The sequence below is a fragment of the Rana temporaria genome, chromosome 7 (genome assembly GCF_905171775.1).
Source record: "Rana temporaria chromosome 7, aRanTem1.1, whole genome shotgun sequence".
Lineage (NCBI taxonomy): Eukaryota > Metazoa > Chordata > Amphibia > Anura > Ranidae > Rana > Rana temporaria.
In genome coordinates, this window is record NC_053495.1 from 26,045,706 (window position 1) to 26,072,685 (window position 26,980).

The window sequence follows — 26,980 nt, forward strand, 5'->3', positions numbered from 1 at the left end:
GCATATGTGCTAGAAAAATTTGATTTTTATTTAGTAGGTTGAAAAATGTTAACCGTAGAAATCTTGTAGTGAGCTCTCTTCTCTGATATTGCTAGCATGGGCACAGCCTTCTTGTTTTAAAAGATCATCCCTGAGAAAGGCATAGGGGCATATCCTAAGACATTTGTCTCATAAAAGATCTAGGAACAAATAATGGGCACACATTAACCACTTCCATACCGGGCACTTACGCACCTTCCTGCCCAAGCCAATTTTCAGCTTTCAGCACTGTCGCACTTTGAATGACAATTGCGCGGTCGTGCTACACTGTACCCAAACAATTTTTTTATCATTTTGTTCCCACAAATAGAGCTTTCTTTTGGTGGTATTTGATCACCTCTGCGGTTTTTATTTTTTGCGCTATAAACAAAAGAAGAGTGACAATTTAAAAAAAAAACACAATATTTTTTACTTTTTTATTTAATAAATATCACAATTTTTTTTTAAAAAACGTTTTTTTTCCTCAGTTTAGGCCGATACGTATTCTTCTACATATTTTTGGTAAAAAAAATCGCAATGATCATATATTGATTGGTTTGCGCAAAAGTTATAGCGTTTACAAAATAGGTGATAGATTTATGGGATTTTTATTTTATTAATTTTTTTACTAGTATTGGCGGCGATTTGCGATTTTTTTACTGTCACCGTGACATTGCGGCGAACACATCGGACACTTTTGACACGTTTTTGGCGCCATTCACATTTATACAGCGATTAATGCGATAAATATGCACTAATTACTGTATAAATGTGACTGGCATTCAAGGGGTTAACACTAGGGGGTGAGGGAGGGGTTAATATGTATACCTGTATTGTGTTCTAACTGTGGGGGAAGGGGGGTGACTGGGGGAGGTGACCGATCTGTGTCCCTATGTACAAGAGACACAGATCGGTCTCCTCTGTCCCCTGACAGGACGTGGAGCTCTGTGTTTACACACACAGCTCCACGTCACTGCTCTGTCGTTACCGATCGCGGGTACCTGGCGGACATCGCAACCGCCAGGCACGTGCATCGGCATCTCGGGGACGCGCCGGGCGCGCGCGCGACGCCGCCGGCGCGCTCGCGCGCCCCCCAGTGGCCGGAGGAATACAGGACGTCAAAAGACGTCCTGTTGAATATTCAGAGTCACGTGAAGGCGTCATTTGACGATGGCCCGGTGCTCAAGTGGTTAAAGTGGTTGTAAACCTAGTTACACCACTTGTACCTACAGGTAAGCCTAAAATAAGGTACTGTAAATATGCGATGCATACTAGCCCATTATTCTTTTACTTTGCAGGGGGAAAAAAAGAGGAAATAAAACCCATCAGGGTTTACTTACACTTTAATGCCCATCATAAAAGATCTAGGCACAAATAATGGTAAAACATTAATGCAGTGTTATAAAAGATTAATACATCATTAAAAGTTTTTTTTTTAAATGTAAGCAGTGTAAGTACCTGGATTTGACTTGGTATCAATCCCTTGCACTCCACTATACAACAGAACTGGAGGAAGAAGCAGCACAAGGGGCCAATCAGTTCATGTACTGATAAGAACCATGCTGATTGAGGGAGAAAGCAGAGTCATCATTGTGCTGCTTCTCTTGTCACTGTCCAGTCACAGGCTGAGAGGGATCCAGGAAGACCTGGGCTTAGGGAAAGTGGGTTGAATGATGTTGGCAATGGTGATAACATTTCTGAAGTTAGACTTTAACTACTTCAGACCCGGGCCATTGTAAATAGACGGCCACAAGGTGGCTCTACAATGACGGGAGGCTGTCTTTTTACGGCCTCGGGTCCTCCGGCCACTGGGGGGCGCGCACGCATGCCCGGCGCGTCACCGGGAATGCCGATGCGCATGCCTGGCGGCCGCGATGTCCGCCAGGTACCCGCAATCGGCAGTGACAGAGCAGGGACGTGAACCTCTGTGTGTAAACACAGAGCTCCACGTCCAGTCAGGGAGAGAGTAGACCAATGCTGTGTCCCTTGTACATAGGGAGGGAAACAGATCGGTCACCTCCCCCAGTCAGTCCCCTCCCACCACAGTAAGAATCACTCCCAGGGTACACATTTAACCCCTTCCTCGCCCCCTAGTGTTAACCCCTTCCCTGCCAGTCACATTTATACAGTAATCAGTGCATATTTATAGCATTGTTCGCTGTATAAATGTGAATGGTCCCAAAAATGTGTCAAACGTGTCCGATGTGTCCACCACAATATCGCAGTCCTGACAAAAATCGCAGATCGCTGCCATTACTAGTAAAAAATAAAAATAAAATGTCAGATATCTATCACCTATTTTGTAGCCGCTATAACTTTTGCACAAACCAATCACTATACGCATATTGCGATTTTTTTTTTAACCAAAAATATGTAGAAGAATACGTATCGGCCTAAACTGAGAAAATTAAAAAAAAAAATTTAAATTGGGATATTTATTATAGCAAAAAGTAAAAAATATTGTGTTTTTTTTTCAAAATAGTTTTTTTTTGTTTACAGCGCAAAAAATAAAAACCGCAGAGGTGATCAAATACCACCAAAAGAAAGCTCTATTTGTGGGAAAACACCAATTTTGTTTGGGAGCCACGTCGCACGACCGCGCAATTTTCATTTAAAGCTCCCCAGTGCCGAAAGCTGAAATGTTGCCTGGGCAGGAAGGGGGTATATGTGCCCAGTAATCAAGTGGTTTAGCTTACCACATGGTTACTGTGCTTTGCTGCATTTAATTATCAAGTAGATTTTAGGATGGATTGACTTTATAACCCATTCCATGAGTCTTTGTCTTTATAGGAATCCTTCACTTGCTGAAGATCATAAAGGAGTTAGGCCTCGTACACACAACCGTTTTCCTCGACAAAATCCATCAAGAAACTTGGTGGGAGAGCTTTTTTGCCGAGGAAAACATTCGTGTGTATGTTTTTCGTCAAGAAAACTGTTGTGGATCTCGACGAGAAAAAAAGAGAACAAGTTCTCTTTTTTCTCGACGGGAGTTTCAATTTACTCGTCAGGCTGGTTTACGATGAGAAACACGTTTGTGTGTATGCCTAGAAACCCGGGCATGCTCAGAATAAACTATGAGATGGGAGCGCACCTTCGGTAAAAGTAGCGTTTGCAATGCAGATAGCACATTCGTCACGCTGTAACAGACTGAAAATGTGTGAATTGTCTTTTACCAAACATTTACTTAACACGCAGTAACATGAGATTAGCAAAAGCAGCCCCAAGGGTGGCTCCAGTGGAATCGAACTTCCCCTTTATAGTGCCGTCGTACGTGTTGTACGTCACCGCGCTTGAGAACGACGAGATTTTGTCTTGACAGTGTGTACGCAAAGAAAGCTTGACAAGATTCTCGACAAGCCTGAGAAGGAACTCGTCGAGGAAAACAATGTTTCTTTTATGACGAGATTCTCGGTCATGTGTACGAGGCCTAAGACAAAAAAATGGAAACACTACATGGTTTGCAGGTAGGAAAGTGGCAACATGTTTTGTGTTGAAAGTGGAAGTGATGTAACATTCTTTTGCTTCTGATGTGTGATGAGACACCTCGCTAACAGGTGGGAAGCCTCACTTTTGTCATTCACTGCTTGCTGAGCTTCAAAGAGAGCAATTTGTAGGTGCCCACTTAGCTGGTGCCTCTGGGACTGAAGTTGACAATTTGCAGAGGTACAGTATCAAAGGTTATGGCGGCATATACAGTTTCCAGGAAAACTTAGCATAAGCGTGGTCGACATAGTCAACTGACTGAAAGAGACAAAAAGGAAATTGCGCAGTATTGTGACCTGGAAGAAGAAACAACTGCTGCAAAAGTGACTGCAGAGCTCAATCTCAGTCCCATGAAGACAGGACGGCAGCAACAGTAGTTGTTTTCTTATTCTGGGTCACAATCCTGCGCAATGTCCTTTTGTCACTTTCAGGCAGTTGACCATGTTGACCGTGCATATGCTTATCAGTCAAGATTTTCCCAGGAAACTGTATATGCCGTCATAACCTTTGATACTGTACCTCGCGACACGGGAAAAAAACTGGCATCATATCAAACAATAGATAAGACTGTGTCTAGGTATAAAGAAAAAAGGGAAAAGGGGTACCAAAATGGTAACCCACAGGTCGGACTTTAAAGGCACAATGAACAATGAAAGATGTACAAAAATATTACTTGTTTATTAAAAAAAAGCATATGGTACATAAAGAACAATCGGGAAAATTAAAAAATCATATATATAAAATACATGATAGAAAATGAGCCCCTGTGCGTCAACGCGTTTCACTGTCTAGTTTCGTCAGGACACACTCAGGGATCATTGGAAAAGAAGAAAAAACTATCCCTGAATGTGTCCTGACGAAGCTAGACAGCGGAACGCGTTGACGCACAGGAGCTCATTTTCGATCATGTATTTTATATATATGATTTTTTAATCCTCCCAAATGTTCTTTATGTACCATATGCTTTTTTCAATAAACGTTGTAATATTTTTGTACATCTTCCATTGTTCATTGTGCCTTTAAAGTCCGACCTACCATTTGGTACCCCTTTTCCTTTTTTTCTTTTTCCCAAACTATTTACGGAATTGGCCATGTGAATGCTTTTTCTTTAATTTCCAAGAGTGTGTCTAGATTGCAGGAAAAAGAAAAGACGAGGTTTAGAATGTAAAAGTACACATAACAATTACCAGATGATGTCAGCAGATGGATATTATCATTTCCCAGCCAGAATTCACTCAGCTGATTGCCAAAGCCTCGCTTGTAGTCCTTCCAGTCTCTAAAAAAATTCACTGTGCCATCATATCGCCTCTGGAATACCTGAAGGTTGAAATAGATTGCAAGGTAAAATGATGATGGTGCTAATGGCATTTGCCAAAATAGTAGCAAGATGAAAGATGATGAATAAGGTAGGCTAATTTAGCTGGCCTAGTAGTAGTTACAGTTGACTACTACTAGTTATACCATCACCTGGATACAAGAGAACCTTCACAATTCTATTCTGGGTGAATAGTGTGGAATTAATAGCGCTGTAATGTTACAGTATAGCAGTGCATTAGATGGGTACAATAAAATTTAATTACAATTTGTAATATCATGATATGTGTCATTATGTAGAAACACCAACCTCCATATTGTCATATATTGTATATGACGGGATTAAAAAAGTTCTAATAAAATTTAATACACACCAAGGACTACTTCCATTCTAATGCCGCGTACACACCATCACTTTCTGCGATGGAAAAAAAACGTCATTTTCAAAAACGTCAATTTAATTGACCGTGTGTGGGCAAAAACGTCGTTTTATGTCTTCTAAAAAACGACAGAAAAAAATTGAAGCATGCTTCAATTTTATGTGTCGTTTTTCAAAAGTGCACTTTTTACCTCACAGAAATTGACCGTGTGTAGCAAAAAACGTCGTTTTCTAAGACGTTTTTTCATCTACGCATGCACAGAAGCTAGCTTCAATGGTAAAACGTGGTGGAACGTAACCTGACTTTGCAAGATCATTGTGAGAAAACGATGGTGTGTATGCAACTTCGTCTTTGAAAATTGAAGTTTCAAAAACGTCATTTTTTACTTCACAGAAAGTGTCGTTTTTTTTCATCACATAAAGTGATGGTGTGTACGGGGCATTAGAACTGACCCGGCCAGCATTATGAGAAGTTCTATGAGGTCACTCCTGGCCAGAACACTGATTGATGTTGTATGTCAAAGATCAACTAAAATCTGTTGAGGTTATACATTTAAAAAAAAGAATCTGCCTCAGATCTCTCCAGTCGTAGGTCTTTCAGTTTAGCCATTCAGCAGCACCAGTAGTTTATCAATTCATCAGGATCCAGGTAAAACACAAACACTTGGAGAGTTTTGTGTAGGTTCCATCATGAATTGGATTGGCTGAATCAACAGTATAGTAAAGTATATAAATCTGTCTGATATATTACATTTTGGAACAGTTGTACTGAAACAGTTTTCCTGCCAAAAGAAAACAACAAAACACGATTCCATTAAATTAGATCTGTGATAAAACCCAAAAGCCATCTTGGATCTGATGTTAGCAGCTCAAGCAGCTGCCACTGTGACGGACCGCCTGGCACCCAGCCTGGGTACCTTCATCATGGTACAGCTTCCTCCACTCTGGACCCAGTAACCAGATATTATAGCTGAATATTGCACTCGAGAACTAGATGACACTACAGTGCCTTGAAAACGTATTCATAAATGTATTTTTTGGGGATTTTATTGGATAGACCAACACAAAGTGGCACATAATTGCGAAGAGGAAAGGAAAATTATAAATGGTTTGCATTTTTTTTTTTACAAATAAATATCTGACAAGTGTGGCATGCATTTGTATTCAGCCCTTTTTACTCTGATACCCCTAACTAAAATCCAATGAAATCAATTGCCTTCAGAAGTGACCTAATTAGTAAATATAGCCCACTTGTGTGTAATTTAATCTCAGTATAAATACAGCTGTTCTGTGAAGCCCTCAGAGGTTTGTTAGAGAACCATAGTGAACAAACAGCAAGGAAGACACCAGACAGGTCAGGGATAAAGTTGTGGAAAAGTTTAAAGCAGGGTTAGGTTTTAAAAAAATCCCAAGCTTTGAACATCTCACAGAGCACTGTTCAATCCATCATCTGAAAATGGAAAGAGTATGGCACAACTGCAAACCTACCAAGACATGACCGTCCACCTAAACTGACAGGCAGGGAAAGGAGAGCATTACCGTTTTTGTTGGTTTTGGGATATACTCGCCATATAAGACTACCCCCTTCCTACTAGTCTTTCTGGAAGCTGAGGAGTAGCCAGAACCGCTGACAGAAACAGGCTTTTTTCAAATCTCACTGTGCCATTACATTACATGCCTCACTGTGCCATTACATTACATGCCCCCACTGTGCCATCACTTGCCCCCACTGTGCCATCACTTGCCCCCACTGTGCCATCACTTGCCTACACTGTGCCATCACTTGCCCCCACTGTGCCATCACTTGCCCCCACTGCGCCATCACTTTCCCCCCACTGTGCCATCACTTTCCCCCCACTGTGCCAACATTGCCATCACTCACGTTTTGCTGCTTTGACTTCCAGGCCGGTGACAGCCTCCATGCTGCGAGCGTCCATGATTTGAAACCCGCTCCTTCTTCTCAGCGTGTCCTGTGATAGGCGGAACACAAATTTTCCCAGCAGCGCCTCTGTTCTGTGTTCCGCCTATCACGGACGTCTTCTCGTCCAAGGATGAGAAGGCATCTGTGATAGGAGGAGCACAGAACAGAGGCGCTGCTGGGAAGATTTGTGTTCCGCCTATCACAGGACACGATGAGAAGAAGGAGCGTTTTTTAAATCATGGACGCTCGCAGCACGGAGACCGTCCCCGGCGTATAAGACATCCAGAAAGTCGTCTTATATGCTGGAAAATACGGTAATCAGAGAAGCAATCAAGAGGCCCGTGGTAACTCTTGAGTAGCTGCAGAGATCCAAAGCTCAGGTGGGAGAATCTGTCCACAGGACAACTATTAGTCGTACATTTGCAAAAAGCCATGTTGGGGACACAGCAAACATGTGGAAGAAGGTGCTCTGGTCAGATGAGACCAAAATGTTACTTTTTGGCCTAAAACCGAAACGCTACGTGTGGCAGAAAACTAACACTTACATCACCCTGAACACACCATCCCCACCGTGAAACATGGTGATGGCAGCATTGTGTTTTGGGGATGCTTTTCTTCAGCAGGGATACGGAAGCTGGTCATGGATGGAGCCAAATACAGGGCAATCTTTGAAGAAAACCTTTTAGAGTCTGCAAAAGACTTAAAAATGGGGCGGAGGTTCACATTCCAGAAGGACAATAACCCTAAACATACAGCCAGAGCTACAATGGAATGGTTTAGATCAAAGCATTTTCATGTGTTAGAATGGCCCAGTCAAAGTCCAGACCTAAATCCAATTGAGAATTTGTAGCAAGACTTAAAAAATGCTGTTCACAGACGCTCTCCATCCAATCTGACAGAGCTTGCGCTATTTTGCAAAGAAAAATGTGCAAAAAGACCTACCCAAAAAAACTTACAGCTGTAATTGCAGCAATAGGTGGTTCTATAAAGTATTGACTAAATACAAATGCACGACACACTTTTCAGATATTTATTTGTAAAAGAAATTGAAAACCATTTATCATTTTCCTTCCACTTCACAATTATGTGCCACTTTGTGTTGGTCTATCACATAAAATCCTTAACACAATGGTTAGATAATGAGGTAAAGTTGACACAAGACTAATCCTGTCATGTAGGAACCTCCAAGAGGATTAACCAACAGACAGGAACAATAGGTGACTCAATTAACTATTAATTCATTCATTTATTTACACCTAGGAGGCACACAATGGGAGAGACACACTTAATACACACATATCACCTTAATAAACAGATTATAGCAGGAGACCCCACCATTAGGTTGTTTTGAGCTGATTATATTACCATCTGCTCTGAGTCAAGGAGGGGTTGAAGCAGTTAATGCTGGTTTGGGCATAGAGGCCCCAACTCTGTATCCGGGTCCTCCAGTTTCCAGAGTCTGTGTGTTTTTCGGGGAGATATGGACTTGAATCTGAAGTAAACCTACTCTAAAGATTCCCCAGGCACACACCTCCAAAAAAATAGAGCCCAACCAACCGCCAAGGCCTATAGTCAGTAGGCAAAAGCCCTTGTCCCGGTTGAGTCTGTCACGGTCACTTTTTTTTATCTTTTCCTCCTCCTCTGGCAGCAACATAAAAGTGAGTAGGGAGATAAGAGCATAGGAGGAGAAGCTGGGTCAGTACAGATAGTATGCAAATGTGTTCTAGTTGGATTAGAAAAAACAAATGGGGTGGTGGCGCTGAAGATCAGTGGTACATAGGAGTTAAAAAACAAACATAAAAAGTCTGTTTTTATTCAAGTCCTTAGGGTATTATAGTGAAGTGTTTAAAACACTGGGGATGGATGAAAGCGGTGTGAGAAAACTTTTTATGTTTGTTTTTTTAACTCCTATGTACCACTGATCTTCAGCGCCACCACCCCATTTGTTTTGTCTGCATATACCTGAAGCTTTCTGTTGGCTGCAGATTGTCAGTGACTATTGTTGTTATTAAATCGTTTAATATAAGTCTTTTTTAATTATATCTTATCCTACACTGGGTCTACCCTTCCAGCAATCAGTCTGTGATAGGCGAAACACAGTGTAGCACTAGTGTCAATATCCCACAATTTTTTATTGCCATTTGTATTTTATTCTATGTATGCTAATATGTTTTTTGGAGTCTTTATTCTATCGTAAATACTCCCCCTCCCCCCTCTTTTTTTTTTTCCGCTATGGATTTTCTAACAGATATAGAGTCATCTAGGTATAATATCCTGGACGGTCTATATATTTTATTACCTTCATCCCTTTTTTGCACAAGTGTCTCACTTAATAAGAATGTAAGATACACACTCTGTGGAAAATTTTAAAAACTAGAAAGAGTGATGCATTCTACGAACCTACAAGGGTGGGACAGATACTTTCTGGGTAAATATCTAGAGAATAGAATTTCGCCACGAGGACTTAGAATCATCAAGAATTGTTCTTTTCTAGAACCCGACCAACTTAAAGAATGGCAGGGTATTTCGGAATTTGGTACTGCCAAATGGATCGCCATTTTGGTCGGACATAGGACAGCCAAGTTTGAACTACTTTCCAGTCAGGTCAGAACCCTAGTAAAAATCCAAGACATGGATCATAATGTAACCATGACCTGGCTAGACACCCTGCAAAGAAATACAAAAAGTTAAGAAGATGCTCTTGTCAAAAACAAACTTGGAAAATTCAGATGTGATCTGAATGACTATACCAATAATAAAGTCTTTACGTGGATGTTAAAATATGTACCTTCTTACCAGTCCAAAACCATTGTCCCTACATCCCAGCAATCACATCATATTCCATCTCTCTTTCCCCCAGTTGTATCTGAGTTATCTCACCAATCAGATACCCTAACTTCTATGAGCCTGGTTATTCAAAAAATTCCATCTCTTCTCTCTTTAGTCACTCATTCAGTCCCCAGTCCTCCATACTCCAGAGACCCTAATTTCAAACAGCCTGTCTCTAATAAGAACAAAAACACACATAAAGCAAACTTTTTAGTGACTAACAAAAATTCTATAATAGAAGTAAGACAAGTACAATACCCTGTACCTCAATAGCTTCGGCCACTATAGAAACCAGGCCATTGGAGGCCTGTCCACATATGTCACCTATGGATTCTGGAGATATAGGAGCCATAGTCTCCCCTTCCATTGTTGGAGCTGTAGGTCCCCCCAGTCCTACCATCATAAATTCCCATATTGAAACCAGGCCCACTATTTCTTTTTCCACCGACACCAGTCTCTTAAATTTTGGATCCCAACTTCCTTTAGATATTTGCTCCAACTCTCAGGTTCAGGCCTCTTTTTTAGTAATGAACCCCTCCCCAGCAGGTCCGCAAAAAAAGAAAACACGACGGAGAGGCTGTAGAGGGGGAAGAAACAAACAGAAAGGAGAATCATCCCAAGTCTCGCAAACTGTTAAAATCTTCAACCTCTCCAGTCATATTCTCTCTTCCGAAGAAACTGCCTTGTTCAGTAGAGGTTTAAACTTTGCTCTATCCTACAAACCAGATCCTTATTAATTGTTTAAAGATTTGAATAAATATATAAGAAATCTTGCACTAAAGGGTTTTTTTTTAAATACAAAACAAAAAACTAACTGATGCTAATAACATTTCTCATTCTGATACAGTGTCCTCTTCAGCATTAGAACCTGTAGAGTTTGACTTCGATTTCGAAAGTGATATCATTGATATACTGGAGGAATTATATAACGAAAGCACACATGATAATTTTGAAAATTTCACACAATACCTCCATACCTCACCACCTGTAGTTCATTCCACCTTGAAATCTAGGTCTACCTTCTATCCCTATCAATCCAAGGGCCCTCTTCTCACCACATTTTATAACATGGTCTTTGCTGATATAAAAAGATTGTGTGCCAAGTCTCCCTCTTGCTCTATGGATTTAGGTCATCTACCCCAGGGGTCAAGTCCCGGGGAAAAAAGTGTGGGAACTCCCGCCCAAGATCCACTCCCCCAGCAAAAAATAAATAAAAATTATAGCTCATATGCATAATTACTAAACCGCATTTTTTTTTTTCGATCCACTGTAGCTTAGTAATCCTTTGTTACTGGCCGCTTCCTGTATATGGATTCATCGGTTAGTGTACGGGTATTCCGTCACTTCCTCGATGCCGCAATGTCTCCTGGGAGCTTTTGTCATTGTTCCCAGGAGACATTGCGGAGGTCTGCCGCCAGTTATCGCAGGGTTTAGAAAGAAGCACATTTTTTCTAAATCCTGCGATAGCTCGCGGCAGAACCTCTGCAATGTCTCCTGGGAACAATGGCAAAAGCTCCCAGGAGACATTGCGGCATCGAGGAAGTGACGGAATACCCGTACACTACCCGATTAATCCATATACAGGAAGCGGCCAGTAACAAAGGATTACTAAGGTTCCCCTGCCCCCTGACAGTGACTCGAGCTGGGCATCGCCGCTTAGTGAAGGATTGGCTGGGGCGGCTCGGCTGCTCTAGTCCTGCAAAGGGAACTGCGTTCCTGCTGTGAACAAAGTGCAGGGACTCCGTTCCCACGCGTTCCCGCAGGACTTGAGCCCTGATCTACCCCCCCGAGAAAAGAAAGCACTTTCTGCACTTGCTGACAATGCCAATCTGATCATTAAAACTGCAGATAAAGGGGGAGGCATAGTCATCCAAAATCGCAATGACTACATAAAAAAAGCATATCGCCTGCTTGCTGACCAATTAACATACAAAAAATTAGCTAAAGATCCCCTCCCAGAATATAAAGAAGAAATTAATACTTTAATTAGACATGCCATCAGCCTACAGATTTTAGAAAAATCTGAGGTCTCCTTTTTAATCAAAGATTTTTTATCGTATCCCTTATTTTTATCATATACCAAAGATACACAAAAGTTTAACTGATTCCCCCCGGTAGGCCTATTATAGCTGCCATGGACAGCATCACTTCAGGTCTGTCCAAATACATAGGCCCAGATTCACAAAGCACTTACGCCGACGTATAACACTTTACACCGACGTAAGTGCCAATGTGCGCCGGCGTATGTGTGCGGCAGACCCACGAACCAACATGCGCCTAAAAACAGGCTACACCCCGCCGACGTAGCTTGCACAGAACGGCGTAGGGTGGGTGCACATATGGGCTGGGCACATGGTGCTGCTCCCATTAATTAGCCATTCAAACATGCAAATGAGGGAAATACGGCGATTCACGAATGTGCGTGTGCCCGGCGCATGCTACGCGAGATGCGAGTAAGTTGTACGTCCGGCGTAAAGTTATTCCCCATAAATGAGGTGCAACCCGGCAACAGACATGCACAGGTCTGCACCAGGGAACACAAGCCGGCCTATTGTGCGTTGGACGTGTGTCTGGCTGGGCGTACGTTATGTTCACGGCATACGCGATGATCCGGCGTAGCTTATGCAGCTGTGCCAGCGTGGTTGTGAGCAGGCACAGGGGGGTGCTGTGCATGCGTCCACGTCACGGCGCATGCGCAGTTCGTGATATGTACCTGTCTGCCGCTTAGCCCATCATTTGCATGGGGTCACGCCCACTTCCACCTACGCCGGCGTGCGCCTTTGAAACCCACGCCACGCTGGCACCTAGCATTGGGAGCACTGGCTTGCTGAATGCAATGCTTGCCTCTCCGCGCTACGTTGGCGTGGCGTGCAGTGTTTGCTCTACGGCGGCATAATGTGCGCCTTGCTCTCTGTGAATCTGGGCCATAGATTTTTATTTGCAGCCTATGGCCCAAGCCCTACCATCATACATCAGAGATGGTACTCATTTACTAGAACTTTTAAAACCTTTATCTCTTGATGTGAGTTCCCTGTACACATCTATTCCTCATATTTTTGGAATCACTGCTTTGAAACATTTTCTATTCCAGGATCCATGTATGAATAGTAAGCAGGCATCTTTTATCTTAGAATGCACAGAGTACTGCCTCACTCACAATAATTTTGTTTTTGATGATCAGTTCTATGTGCAGATCAAGGGCACGGCAATGGGAGCTAATTTTGCTCCCTCATATGCCAATCTATCGATGGGCTTGTAGGAGGAAAGACACATTTGGAACAACAATCCTTATTCTAAATATCTTGTCTTCTATGGCAGATACATAGATGACATAATTATCATTTGGAATGGTACCAACAAGGACTGTGAAGACTTTGTGAATCATTGTAATAGCAATACATACGGTTTGAATTTCACCCATGTTACAGATGTTGAAAAGCTGGCCTTTTTAGACTTAGAACTGTACCATACCGATAATATCATCAATGCTTAAAATTACTCCAAGCCAACTGCTGGAATTTCACTTTTACATTATAGGAGTTGTCATTACTCTAAATGGAAAAACAATATCCCGAGGGGCCAATTCTGCCGTTTACGGCGCAATTGCACCAGCATAGCAGATTTCACAGAACAAAGTCACCCACTTACCAAAAAATTGCAAGAAAAGGGTTACCCAGAATCTTTAATTAAAGGGGCATACACTCAATATGCACAAGATACCTACAAACATAGAGAAAAAAGCAGTTTCGATCATTCAGTTCGTTTTGTTACCAGATTCCATCATGATCACAAAAAACTGGAATCCATTTTGAAAAAACACTGGCCAATTCTTTTAGAAGATGTCCATTTAAAATCAGTGTTGCCCAATCTCCCTAAAATTACATACAGAAGAGCCCCCAACATCAAAAACAAAATAGCTCCTAGTAAGCTAAAACCGAGTTCCTCTAATATTAGGCAAGTAATATGCCTAATACCTCTACATGGCAAGTTTCAATGCAAGAAGGCCTTATGCAAAACTTGTAGCTTTGTTCAGCATGGTCAAAAGAAATTTACCGAAAAAGAAAAAACTTACCATATAAATGATTTTTACAATTGCTTCTCCGACCATGTTGTCTATTGTCTTCGCTGCCCCTGTCAACTACTTTATGTGGATCGAACCATCCGCCCCCTTAGAAAGAGGTTCAAACAGCATCGTAGGAAGATTGAGGGAGGTATAGACAAATATTGTGTCTCCCAACACTTTTCCAAATTCCAAAAAGGGTCCACTGATGACCTACAAGTATGGGTAGTCGAACAGATGCCCAAAAACCTCACTGAGGCAGAAAGATTTTTTAAACTGTGTGAACGAGAGACGTATTGGATATACACCTTAGATACTATCTCGCCTGGAGGCCTTAATGAAATGATAGAAGTATGCACAATTCTATAACCCTATTCTAGCCAATACATTATGATCTGTCACGTTTCTTCTATTTAAATATTATCTTTTATTTGTTTTAGGTTTTTCTGTTTGTTTTTCTTATTATGTCTTATCCCCTTTGGGTGGGTGGTATGTATATTTTGTATATTTTGTCTACATCCAAGTAAGTGGATAAAGTTTTACATACCAGCCAGCTATAATTCTTAGGACCTTTCTATATGATATCAACTCATCAATTTAGTCCATCTTATTAGATTTAAACATTCAAGATGGTGGATGTGAATAGACTCATTAACTATATTTTTATGCGTACATTATGCGTAATTACGTGTGTTGTTGTTTTTTTAAGTCCATTCTATGTACAATACGTTTTTTACTTCACTCGTATATATATTTTTTTAGCACCAGTGACACTTGTAATAATATTCTAAGCTCTTAATCCGTATACCGACTTACCATTACTATGGCTTTTTAACAAGCCTTAATATAATCAGTTGGTTTTTATTATATTTCCCATTTTTTTATGCATTTTGATAAATGTATTGTTGATTGAGTGGAACCAGTTAATGGTCACCTATATTGTATTTTTATAGTTTTTCCTTCTTTTTAAATTATCTACCCGTTTTTTTTTACACATTTTTTAGTCATTCCCTTGTTGTCCTATGGGTATGTCTTCCTGTGAGGTTAATGAATAGGAATAGTTCCTGCTCTTCTCCACTAGGTGGCAAACTCCCCATCGTTTATAAATAGGCATCTAGTCTCCGCTAGTCCTTTATGCTTGAAAAAGGAGCACGCCCAGCTATACGCAGCGCCAGCTCCGAAATGTCGTCGCATGCCATAGGTCCCTGTGACGTCACCACGACTCACGCTGCGCTCCACGCCTCGCCTCGCCCCCAATGGTCTCACGGTTCCAGCTTGTTGATGCTAGGTGATGTTGTCACCTATTGTTAATTAAAGCTACTTTGTCCCTAACCTGAAGGTGCCTTCTTTTCTTCTTCTCTTTAGTTGGATTAGAGGCATAGGGGTTACACAAAAAAAAAAACATAGGAAAGACTTTACTAACAGACCAGCCTGATTTGGGTCTAAATTAGTCCCAGATTTGCTTGATAAATGTCCCTCATACATGTTGATTGTCAAATAGGGTATCTCTGCAATATAAAAACTTACTATCCATCCTCCTCCTTCTGTATCCATGTCACAATAAACGGTTAGTGATTTCTTTCCGTCAGGATATATGGTGTACCAGCCACTGAAGATAGTGCCCAAGTTGAGCAGTTCTTTGCAGTTCCGTGCAGCTACAGAAATACAATCATGTGAGTGAGTGTGGCTTAGGGTAAGAAAAGGCAGACAGAGAATGAAGAGTTTTTCAATACCTGATATACAGTGGGCAGTTTATTAAAGTACCTAAAGACAAAGGCACAGATTCACAAAGCACTTACGCCGACGTATTTTGAGATACGCCGCGTAAGTGCAAATATGCACCGTTGTATCTGTGTGCCATGCCCACAAAACTAGATACGCTTGAAAATAGGCTTCATCCGACCAACGTAACTTGTCTACGCCGGCGTATCGTGGGCACATATTTACGCTGGGCGCATTTGCCGCTCCCATTGATTTTCTATGCACATATGCAAATGAGGGAGATATACGCCGATTCACGAACGTACTTGCGCCCTGCGCATAATATACGTGGTTTGCGTAAGTCGTACTTCCGGCGTAAAGTTATTCCCCATATATGAGGCGCAACCCATGCAAAGGTATGGACCAGGGAACACAGCCGTCGTATTTTACGTCGTTTACGTAGTACATGAATATGGCTAGGCGTAGGTTACGTGCACGTCGTAGGCAGTGATTCGACGTATCTTAGGCAGTTGTTTCGACGTGATTCTGAGCATGCGCACTGGGATGCGGCCACGGGATGGCGCATGCGCCGTTTGTTTTAAGTACTTCTATGGCGCTTGGCCCATCATTTGCATGGGGTCAAGCCTCATTAGCATGGCTCACGCCCACTTCCACCTACACCGGAATACGCCGAGGAAACCCAGCGTAGATTTGAGAGCAAGTGGGAGCAAGTGCTTTGTGAATACTGTGCTTGCCTCTCTGCGCTGCGTCGGCGTAGCGTATATTCCATATGCTACGCTGGCATAAATATGCGCCGATGTATGTGAATCCGGGCCAAAGCTTCTATAGTTAAGTATGGAATGGGGAGTTTCTAAAACTTGCATTACTTATTTTGTTTTATTTTGTATGTGTCTCCTCAGGGAGATTTCCCTTCATTTCCTGTCTTGGAGGCATAACAGGAAGTACAAGTAAATATTTTTAAAGTGAGAGGAAGTCCTCTCTTATACGGTTGTCCCCAGAGTGTCCCTTCGGATGTTTTTCCCTCACCGCTTGTTCTGGTAAAAACTGTAAAGCATTGGATTTCTGAGCAATTTCTGTTCCAGTGACAATCACCAGGACAAACAATGATGGCGACTCTCTCTATCGGGGACACGGAGAGTAATAACATTTTGACTCAGGTTATAATTTACTTTGCATCTCTCCTAAAGGTTTAGCTTCAGGAAGATATAAAAGACACAAATCATTGCATGTCTGTTGTCATAATTACATTTAAATTTTTATGGGTCCATGCACACTAGGAGTTGAAAAACTGCCAGAACCACCGATGTATCTGCATTTCCGAATTACAATAGTAACGAATTTAAACAAATCAGAAATAATGAAATGAAAATTCAGATAGTTTTCAAATCAAATTCAAATTTGAATTTCAGAAGAGAATAACATAGAATAGAAAATAAAGGAATAGAATAGAAAATAATATAATAGAATGAAAAATCCTTGAATAGAAAATAAAATAGATAGAATAGAGTAAAACAGAACAGAATAGAAAATAAAAGAATGGAAGAAAAATAGAATAGAAAATAAAAAAAGTGATAAAATAAAAAATAAAGGAAAAGAATAGAAAATAAAAGAATAGAGTAAAACAGAACACAATATAATAGAAAATGAAAGAACAGAAAAAAAATAGAATAAAATAGAAAGAATATAACCATCTTCTAAAATTTTCATTTCAAATAGAATAACTTTGAATCCAAATAGAAATAAAAACAATAGAATAGAAAAAAACAATAGAACAGAATAAAATAGAAAGAATATAACCTACTGAAATTCGAATTTCAAATAAACTATTATAGAAAAGAATAGATTAGAATTAAATAGAAAATAAAATAATAGAAGAGAAAACCACTAGAATAGAATAAATTAAAATAGAAAGAATGTAACCATCTTCCATGATTCACATTTTGAATAGAACAAATTTAAATTTGAATAGAAAAAATTGAATATAAAAGAACTAAAAATTAAATCATAGAAAATAATAAAGTAGAAAAAACAATAGAATAGAATAGAAAGAACATAACAATATAACCATCTTCCAAAACTCAAATAGAACACATTTGAATTTGAATAGAAAAAAAGAATAGAACAGGAAAGAATAGAATAGAAAAAACAATGAAATAGAAAGAATATACCATCTCTCAAACTTCAAATTTCGAATAGAACAAATTCGATTTTTTAATAAATTTAACGACTTTAACTAAACTAATTTATGTAAATAATGGATTGATTCGAACCTAAATAAACAAAAATAATTCCAAAAACAAATTAAATTATTAAACAAACTTAACTAAACAAATTTATGTAAATAACTAAACAAAACGAAACATATTTTTTCATTCTGCACATGTCTAGCAGACAAGGGTGACCACTCTATCCTTTTACTTTAGAAGAAGCCATCGGTGGCAATATCATCACCTTACCACATGGTGAGGATGGCCCTTGTAGTGAAGCAATATATGCATGGAGATAAGAATACCAAACAGTTTGTAGTCTCCCAGAATAATATTCTCAAGACTCACCATAGCCTCGGTCTGGAGTGCCCTTGTCTCCTTTCTCTCCTAGTTAAGACAGAATTTAGTGAGTTGGGTACAGAGTTCTTTGTGGCATATTACTCTCTCCTCTCAATACTTAAATTGATACTAAAGGCTCAATTTGTATTTATTTTTTAAATAACAAACAGGTTATACTTACCTGCCCTGTGCAATGGTTTTGCACAGAGCAACCCTGATCCTCCTTTTCTTGGGTCCTCTGCTGGCGCTCTTGTCTCCTCCCCACCTAGTGCTCCTATAGCAAGCCGCTTGCTATGGGGGAATTTGTGATCGCCTGCTCCCAAGCCAGCTTTGTGCTTCCATTGACACACAGAGCGCATCTCAACCCCGCCCTCGGCTCCCTCCTCACTGGCTGTGATTGACAGGAACAGGAGTCAATGAGGAGACATAGAGCTGGGAGAGGAGCAGCTGCTCACGTGCACATCGCTGGATCAAGATTAGGCACAGGTAAGTATTAGGGGGGCTGGGAGCTGCACAATGAAGATTTTTTACCTTTGTGCAAAAACATTCAGGGACAGATTCTCAGTGGAGATACGACGGCGTATCTCCAGATACGCCGTCGTATCTCTGCGTTGTGCCGTCGTATCTATGCGCCTGATTCTTAGAATCAGTTACGCATAGATATCTGTTAGATCCGACAGGCGTAAGTCTCTTACGCCGTCGGATCGTAACTGCATTTTTACGCTGGCCGCTAGGGGCGTGTACACTGATTTACGCGTCAAAATATGTAAATCAGCTAGATACGCGAATTCCCGAACGTACGCCCGGCCGACGCAGTAAAGTTATGCCGTTTACGTTAGGCTTTTCCCGGCGTATAGTTACCCCTGCTATATGGTGGCTTAAGTGCGGCGTACCAATGTTAAGTATGGCCGTCGTTCCCGCGACAAAAATTTAAAAAATTTACGTTGTTTGCGTAACTCGTCCGTGAATAGGGCTGGACGTAATTTACATTCACGTCAAAACCAATACGTCCTTGCGGCGTATTAGGAGCAATGCACACTGGGAGATTTCCACGGACGGCGCATGCGCCGTTCGTGAAAAACGTCAATCACGTCGAGTCACAGCACATTTACATAAAACACGCCCCCCTGTTCCAAATTTGAATTGGGCGGGCTTACGCCAGCCGATTTACGCTACGCCGCCGCAACTTACAAAGCAAGTGCTTTGAGAATACAGCACTTGCCCGTCTAAGTTGGGGAGGCGTAACGTAAATCGGATACGTTACGCCGCCGCAAAGATACGCCGCTGGACGAGAATCTGGCCCTCAGTATTTACAACCACTTTAAAGTGAATGTAGCCAACACGTTATTTTTGTTTTGGATAGAGTAGGGAAGGGTAAGGGTAATTTTTGCTGTCTGTGTACCATTGTGGAAATTTCCCTTCACTTCCTGTCTCAGAGACGCAACAGGAAGTCAGTTTAAATCTCCCAAAGTCAAACGGAATTCCCTTTTTAGACAGCTGTCCCTCACCTCTTGTTCTGGGGCCAACTCAAAAATGTTGGCTTTCCCCTCACCATGGTCACCAGGACAAGGGGGTGAATACCCTCAATGGGCATACAGAGAGCAATCAAAACTTCAAAGGGTGAAACCTTAAAATATAAAAAAATAAAATAATGAAAGGCTTTGTCTAGAGATATACTTTTACTAGTCCCAGATGGGAATTTGGAATACAGGGCTCTCCTGAATTAATAAGTGTTGGCTTGTTTGATACATGTGGCTGTAGGGGTTGGAGGAAAGATTTAACTATAAAAAACACTGCGTGGTCAGTTGGGATGAATCTTTTAGCCATGAAAATAATTTAATTCTCTGTAGGGATACAGTAATTGTACAGTAATTACTCAGTCCTCTTCCAATAGGGCTGTACAATGAGCGTGTGAGCCTGTGATATCATGGCCTGACCACTGAACTGTAGGCACGCTGTGCAAATATCAGGAGCTACTGTGTATGTCTGTCAATGCGAAAGATCTGTCGCAGGGCTGAACCCACATTAAAGCGGGGGTTCACCCTAAAAACTATTTTCTAACATTACATTGAGCTCAGTCTCGACATTGACAGTATGCCGATGTTTTATTTATTTTTGCTGTACATACCTCGTATAGCTATTTTCTTAGCCGGCTTCCGGGTAGTGAATCCCGCGGGAGTGGGCCTTCCTATGCAGCAGTTAGTGATTGACGTGATGACAAAAACTACTCCCCCTGTCGCATAAGGAGCGTCACGAGTTGCCGAAAGAAGCTGAACGTCGGTGCGCAGGCGCCGTATAGCACCGACTAGACGTTCGGCTTCTTTCGGCAACTCGCTCATTATGCGACGGAGGGGTAGTTTTTGTTATCACGTCAATCACTAACTGCTGCATAGGAAAGCCCACTCCCGCGGGATTCACTACCCGGAAGCCGGCAAAGAAAATAGCTATACAAGGTATGTACAGCAAAAAAAATCGGCATCCTGTCAATGTCGAGACTGAGCTCAATGTAATGTTAGAAAATTGTTTTTAGGGTGAACCCCCGCTTTAAATCCAAACCACATTAAAGTCAATGGGAGCCCAGATTAAAAAAAAATTGTCTATGCCACTAGTCAAGGGACTGTCAAACAAATAATATGAGGTCTGAGCACAACCCTGGGGGATATCTATCAAAGCAAAAAAAAAATATTTAAAAACCCTGTATGGTGGGGATCAGTGGGCCAGATTCACAAAAGGGATACAACGGCATTTCTCCTGATACGCCGTCGTATCCCTGTTTCTATCTATGCGACTGATTCATAGAACCAGTTGCGCATAGATATCCCTAAGATCCGACAGGTGTAATAGTAATAGGATGAAGTACCGCGGCCGCCGTTGGGGGGAGTTTGCGTCGTAAACCAGCGTCGGGTATGCAAATTAGGAGTTACGGCGGATCCACGACGGTTTTCCGCGTTCACTACGTCGCTGCTAGTCTAGTTTCCCGTCGCAAAGTTACACTTTTTTTTTGGTGCCTTAACTTTAGTCAGCAAGTGTATTGCTGTCTAAAGTATGGCCGTCGTTCCCGCGTCGAAATTCTAAATTTAACGTCATTTGCGTAAGCCGTCTGGGAATACGGAAGTACGCTACGCGCGTCGCCGTTCAAAAAAATGACGTCACGGCGCGCAAAGCACGGCGGGATTTAGGAAACGGAGCATGCGCAGTAGGTCCGGCGCGGGAGCGCGCCTAATTTAAATGGCAAAATACAAAAAGATACTTGGTGGGCACACCCTAAAAATGCTATACATCTAAGCTGGTGCTGCTATAAGACCAAATACAGTACAAAACAGATTATAGCGCACACATGCAAAAATGACATTTATCCTGCAAGGCTAGTTAAAAACACCTGAACATATTCAAAAATACGGGGGTTTGGTCACACTATATAGTCATATAGTGCTAAGCCCACTTACTGCGACAAAGTACCCCGAATTAGTGGGTCCTACCCTAGTAATAGAATGAAAGAACCTGGGTCTCAACCATGGGAGATATACTCCTCTATGTGGGAGAACTGAAGGGTTTCTTCCTATACACTGGTGGCCACTAATGTGAGGTAATGAAGAGGGGGAGGGGTGCTCCAGCCAAGAGACCTGGTCAGGGTCTATACAAAATACAAAAAGATACTTGGTGGGCACACCCTAAAAATGCTATACATCTAAGCTGGTGCTGCTATAAGACCAAATACAGTACAAAACAGATTATAGCGCACACATGCAAAAATGACATTTATCCTGCAAGGCTAGTTAAAAACACCTGAACATATTCAAAAATACGGGGGTTTGGTCACACTATATAGTCATATAGTGCTAAGCCCACTTACTGCGACAAAGTACCCCGAATTAGTGGGTCCTACCCTAGTAATAGAATGAAAGAACCTGGGTCTCAACCATGGGAGATATACTCCTCTATGTGGGAGAACTGAAGGGTTTCTTCCTATACACTGGTGGCCACTAATGTGAGGTAATGAAGAGGGGGAGGGGTGCTCCAGCCAAGAGACCTGGTCAGGGTCTATACAAAATACAAAAAGATACTTGGTGGGCACACCCTAAAAATGCTATACATCTAAGCTGGTGCTGCTATAAGACCAAATACAGTACAAAACAGATTATAGCGCACACATGCAAAAATGACATTTATCCTGCAAGGCTAGTTAAAAACACCTGAACATATTCAAAAATACGGGGGTTTGGTCACACTATATAGTCATATAGTGCTAAGCCCACTTACTGCGACAAAGTACCCCGAATTAGTGGGTCCTACCCTAGTAATAGAATGAAAGAACCTGGGTCTCAACCATGGGAGATATACTCCTCTATGTGGGAGAACTGAAGGGTTTCTTCCTATACACTGGTGGCCACTAATGTGAGGTAATGAAGAGGGGGAGGGGTGCTCCAGCCAAGAGACCTGGTCAGGGTCTATACAAAATACAAAAAGATACTTGGTGGGCACACCCTAAAAATGCTATACATCTAAGCTGGTGCTGCTATAAGACCAAATACAGTACAAAACAGATTATAGCGCACACATGCAAAAATGACATTTATCCTGCAAGGCTAGTTAAAAACACCTGAACATATTCAAAAATACGGGGGTTTGGTCACACTATATAGTCATATAGTGCTAAGCCCACTTACTGCGACAAAGTACCCCGAATTAGTGGGTCCTACCCTAGTAATAGAATGAAAGAACCTGGGTCTCAACCATGGGAGATATACTCCTCTATGTGGGAGAACTGAAGGGTTTCTTCCTATACACTGGTGGCCACTAATGTGAGGTAATGAAGAGGGGGAGGGGTGCTCCAGCCAAGAGACCTGGTCAGGGTCTATACAAAATACAAAAAGATACTTGGTGGGCACACCCTAAAAATGCTATACATCTAAGCTGGTGCTGCTATAAGACCAAATACAGTACAAAACAGATTATAGCGCACACATGCAAAAATGACATTTATCCTGCAAGGCTAGTTAAAAACACCTGAACATATTCAAAAATACGGGGGTTTGGTCACACTATATAGTCATATAGTGCTAAGCCCACTTACTGCGACAAAGTACCCCGAATTAGTGGGTCCTACCCTAGTAATAGAATGAAAGAACCTGGGTCTCAACCATGGGAGATATACTCCTCTATGTGGGAGAACTGAAGGGTTTCTTCCTATACACTGGTGGCCACTAATGTGAGGTAATGAAGAGGGGGAGGGGTGCTCCAGCCAAGAGACCTGGTCAGGGTCTATACAAAATACAAAAAGATACTTGGTGGGCACACCCTAAAAATGCTATACATCTAAGCTGGTGCTGCTATAAGACCAAATACAGTACAAAACAGATTATAGCGCACACATGCAAAAATGACATTTATCCTGCAAGGCTAGTTAAAAACACCTGAACATATTCAAAAATACGGGGGTTTGGTCACACTATATAGTCATATAGTGCTAAGCCCACTTACTGCGACAAAGTACCCCGAATTAGTGGGTCCTACCCTAGTAATAGAATGAAAGAACCTGGGTCTCAACCATGGGAGATATACTCCTCTTCATTACCTCACATTAGTGGCCACCAGTGTATAGGAAGAAACCCTTCAGTTCTCCCACATAGAGGAGTATATCTCCCATGGTTGAGACCCAGGTTCTTTCATTCTATTACTAGGGTAGGACCCACTAATTCGGGGTACTTTGTCGCAGTAAGTGGGCTTAGCACTATATGACTATATAGTGTGACCAAACCCCCGTATTTTTGAATATGTTCAGGTGTTTTTAACTAGCCTTGCAGGATAAATGTCATTTTTGCATGTGTGCGCTATAATCTGTTTTGTACTGTATTTGGTCTTATAGCAGCACCAGCTTAGATGTATAGCATTTTTAGGGTGTGCCCACCAAGTATCTTTTTGTATTTTGTATAGACCCTGACCAGGTCTCTTGGCTGGAGCACCCCTCCCCCTCTTCATTACCTCACATTAGTGGCCACCAGTGTATAGGAAGAAACCCTTCAGTTCTCCCACATAGAGGAGTATATCTCCCATGGTTGAGACCCAGGTTCTTTCATTCTATTACTAGGGTAGGACCCACTAATTCGGGGTACTTTGTCGCAGTAAGTGGGCTTAGCACTATATGACTATATAGTGTGACCAAACCCCCGTATTTTTGAATATGTTCAGGTGTTTTTAACTAGCCTTGCAGGATAAATGTCATTTTTGCATGTGTGCGCTATAATCTGTTTTGTACTGTATTTGGTCTTATAGCAGCACCAGCTTAGATGTATAGCATTTTTAGGGTGTGCCCACCAAGTATCTTTTTGTATTTTGTATAGACCCTGACCAGGTCTCTTGGCTGGAGCACCCCTCCCCCTCTTCATTACCTCACATTAGTGGCCACCAGTGTATAGGAAGAAACCCTTCAGTTCTCCCACATAGAGGAGTATATCTCCCATGGTTGAGACCCAGGTTCTTTCATTCTATTACTAGGGTAGGACCCACTAATTCGGGGTACTTTGTCGCAGTAAGTGGGCTTAGCACTATATGACTATATAGTGTGACCAAACCCCCGTATTTTTGAATATGTTCAGGTGTTTTTAACTAGCCTTGCAGGATAAATGTCATTTTTGCATGTGTGCGCTATAATCTGTTTTGTACTGTATTTGGTCTTATAGCAGCACCAGCTTAGATGTATAGCATTTTTAGGGTGTGCCCACCAAGTATCTTTTTGTATTTTGTATAGACCCTGACCAGGTCTCTTGGCTGGAGCACCCCTCCCCCTCTTCATTACCTCACATTAGTGGCCACCAGTGTATAGGAAGAAACCCTTCAGTTCTCCCACATAGAGGAGTATATCTCCCATGGTTGAGACCCAGGTTCTTTCATTCTATTACTAGGGTAGGACCCACTAATTCGGGGTACTTTGTCGCAGTAAGTGGGCTTAGCACTATATGACTATATAGTGTGACCAAACCCCCGTATTTTTGAATATGTTCAGGTGTTTTTAACTAGCCTTGCAGGATAAATGTCATTTTTGCATGTGTGCGCTATAATCTGTTTTGTACTGTATTTGGTCTTATAGCAGCACCAGCTTAGATGTATAGCATTTTTAGGGTGTGCCCACCAAGTATCTTTTTGTATTTTGTATAGACCCTGACCAGGTCTCTTGGCTGGAGCACCCCTCCCCCTCTTCATTACCTCACATTAGTGGCCACCAGTGTATAGGAAGAAACCCTTCAGTTCTCCCACATAGAGGAGTATATCTCCCATGGTTGAGACCCAGGTTCTTTCATTCTATTACTAGGGTAGGACCCACTAATTCGGGGTACTTTGTCGCAGTAAGTGGGCTTAGCACTATATGACTATATAGTGTGACCAAACCCCCGTATTTTTGAATATGTTCAGGTGTTTTTAACTAGCCTTGCAGGATAAATGTCATTTTTGCATGTGTGCGCTATAATCTGTTTTGTACTGTATTTGGTCTTATAGCAGCACCAGCTTAGATGTATAGCATTTTTAGGGTGTGCCCACCAAGTATCTTTTTGTATTTTGTATAGACCCTGACCAGGTCTCTTGGCTGGAGCACCCCTCCCCCTCTTCATTACCTCACATTAGTGGCCACCAGTGTATAGGAAGAAACCCTTCAGTTCTCCCACATAGAGGAGTATATCTCCCATGGTTGAGACCCAGGTTCTTTCATTCTATTACTAGGGTAGGACCCACTAATTCGGGGTACTTTGTCGCAGTAAGTGGGCTTAGCACTATATGACTATATAGTGTGACCAAACCCCCGTATTTTTGAATATGTTCAGGTGTTTTTAACTAGCCTTGCAGGATAAATGTCATTTTTGCATGTGTGCGCTATAATCTGTTTTGTACTGTATTTGGTCTTATAGCAGCACCAGCTTAGATGTATAGCATTTTTAGGGTGTGCCCACCAAGTATCTTTTTGTATTTTGTATAGACCCTGACCAGGTCTCTTGGCTGGAGCACCCCTCCCCCTCTTCATTACCTCACATTAGTGGCCACCAGTGTATAGGAAGAAACCCTTCAGTTCTCCCACATAGAGGAGTATATCTCCCATGGTTGAGACCCAGGTTCTTTCATTCTATTACTAGGGTAGGACCCACTAATTCGGGGTACTTTGTCGCAGTAAGTGGGCTTAGCACTATATGACTATATAGTGTGACCAAACCCCCGTATTTTTGAATATGTTCAGGTGTTTTTAACTAGCCTTGCAGGATAAATGTCATTTTTGCATGTGTGCGCTATAATCTGTTTTGTACTGTATTTGGTCTTATAGCAGCACCAGCTTAGATGTATAGCATTTTTAGGGTGTGCCCACCAAGTATCTTTTTGTATTTTGTATAGACCCTGACCAGGTCTCTTGGCTGGAGCACCCCTCCCCCTCTTCATTACCTCACATTAGTGGCCACCAGTGTATAGGAAGAAACCCTTCAGTTCTCCCACATAGAGGAGTATATCTCCCATGGTTGAGACCCAGGTTCTTTCATTCTATTACTAGGGTAGGACCCACTAATTCGGGGTACTTTGTCGCAGTAAGTGGGCTTAGCACTATATGACTATATAGTGTGACCAAACCCCCGTATTTTTGAATATGTTCAGGTGTTTTTAACTAGCCTTGCAGGATAAATGTCATTTTTGCATGTGTGCGCTATAATCTGTTTTGTACTGTATTTGGT

General features: G+C 41.7%; 1 protein-coding gene across 3 annotated transcripts in view; it reads right to left on the minus strand.

Moving 5' to 3' along the window:
* LOC120945176 (ficolin-1-B-like) overlaps nucleotides 1–26,980 on the minus strand; it is a 64,967-nt gene that overhangs the window by 3,350 nt on the left and 34,637 nt on the right. For all 3 annotated transcript variants that reach the window (XM_040359101.1, XM_040359100.1, XM_040359099.1), the window contains 3 exons: nucleotides 18,282–18,320; nucleotides 15,532–15,659; nucleotides 4,689–4,818 (listed from right to left, as the gene is read on the minus strand). In XM_040359101.1, coding sequence (XP_040215035.1) covers nucleotides 4,689–4,818; nucleotides 15,532–15,659; nucleotides 18,282–18,320 — 297 coding nt within the window. The remainder of the gene's footprint in view (nucleotides 1–4,688; nucleotides 4,819–15,531; nucleotides 15,660–18,281; nucleotides 18,321–26,980) is intronic.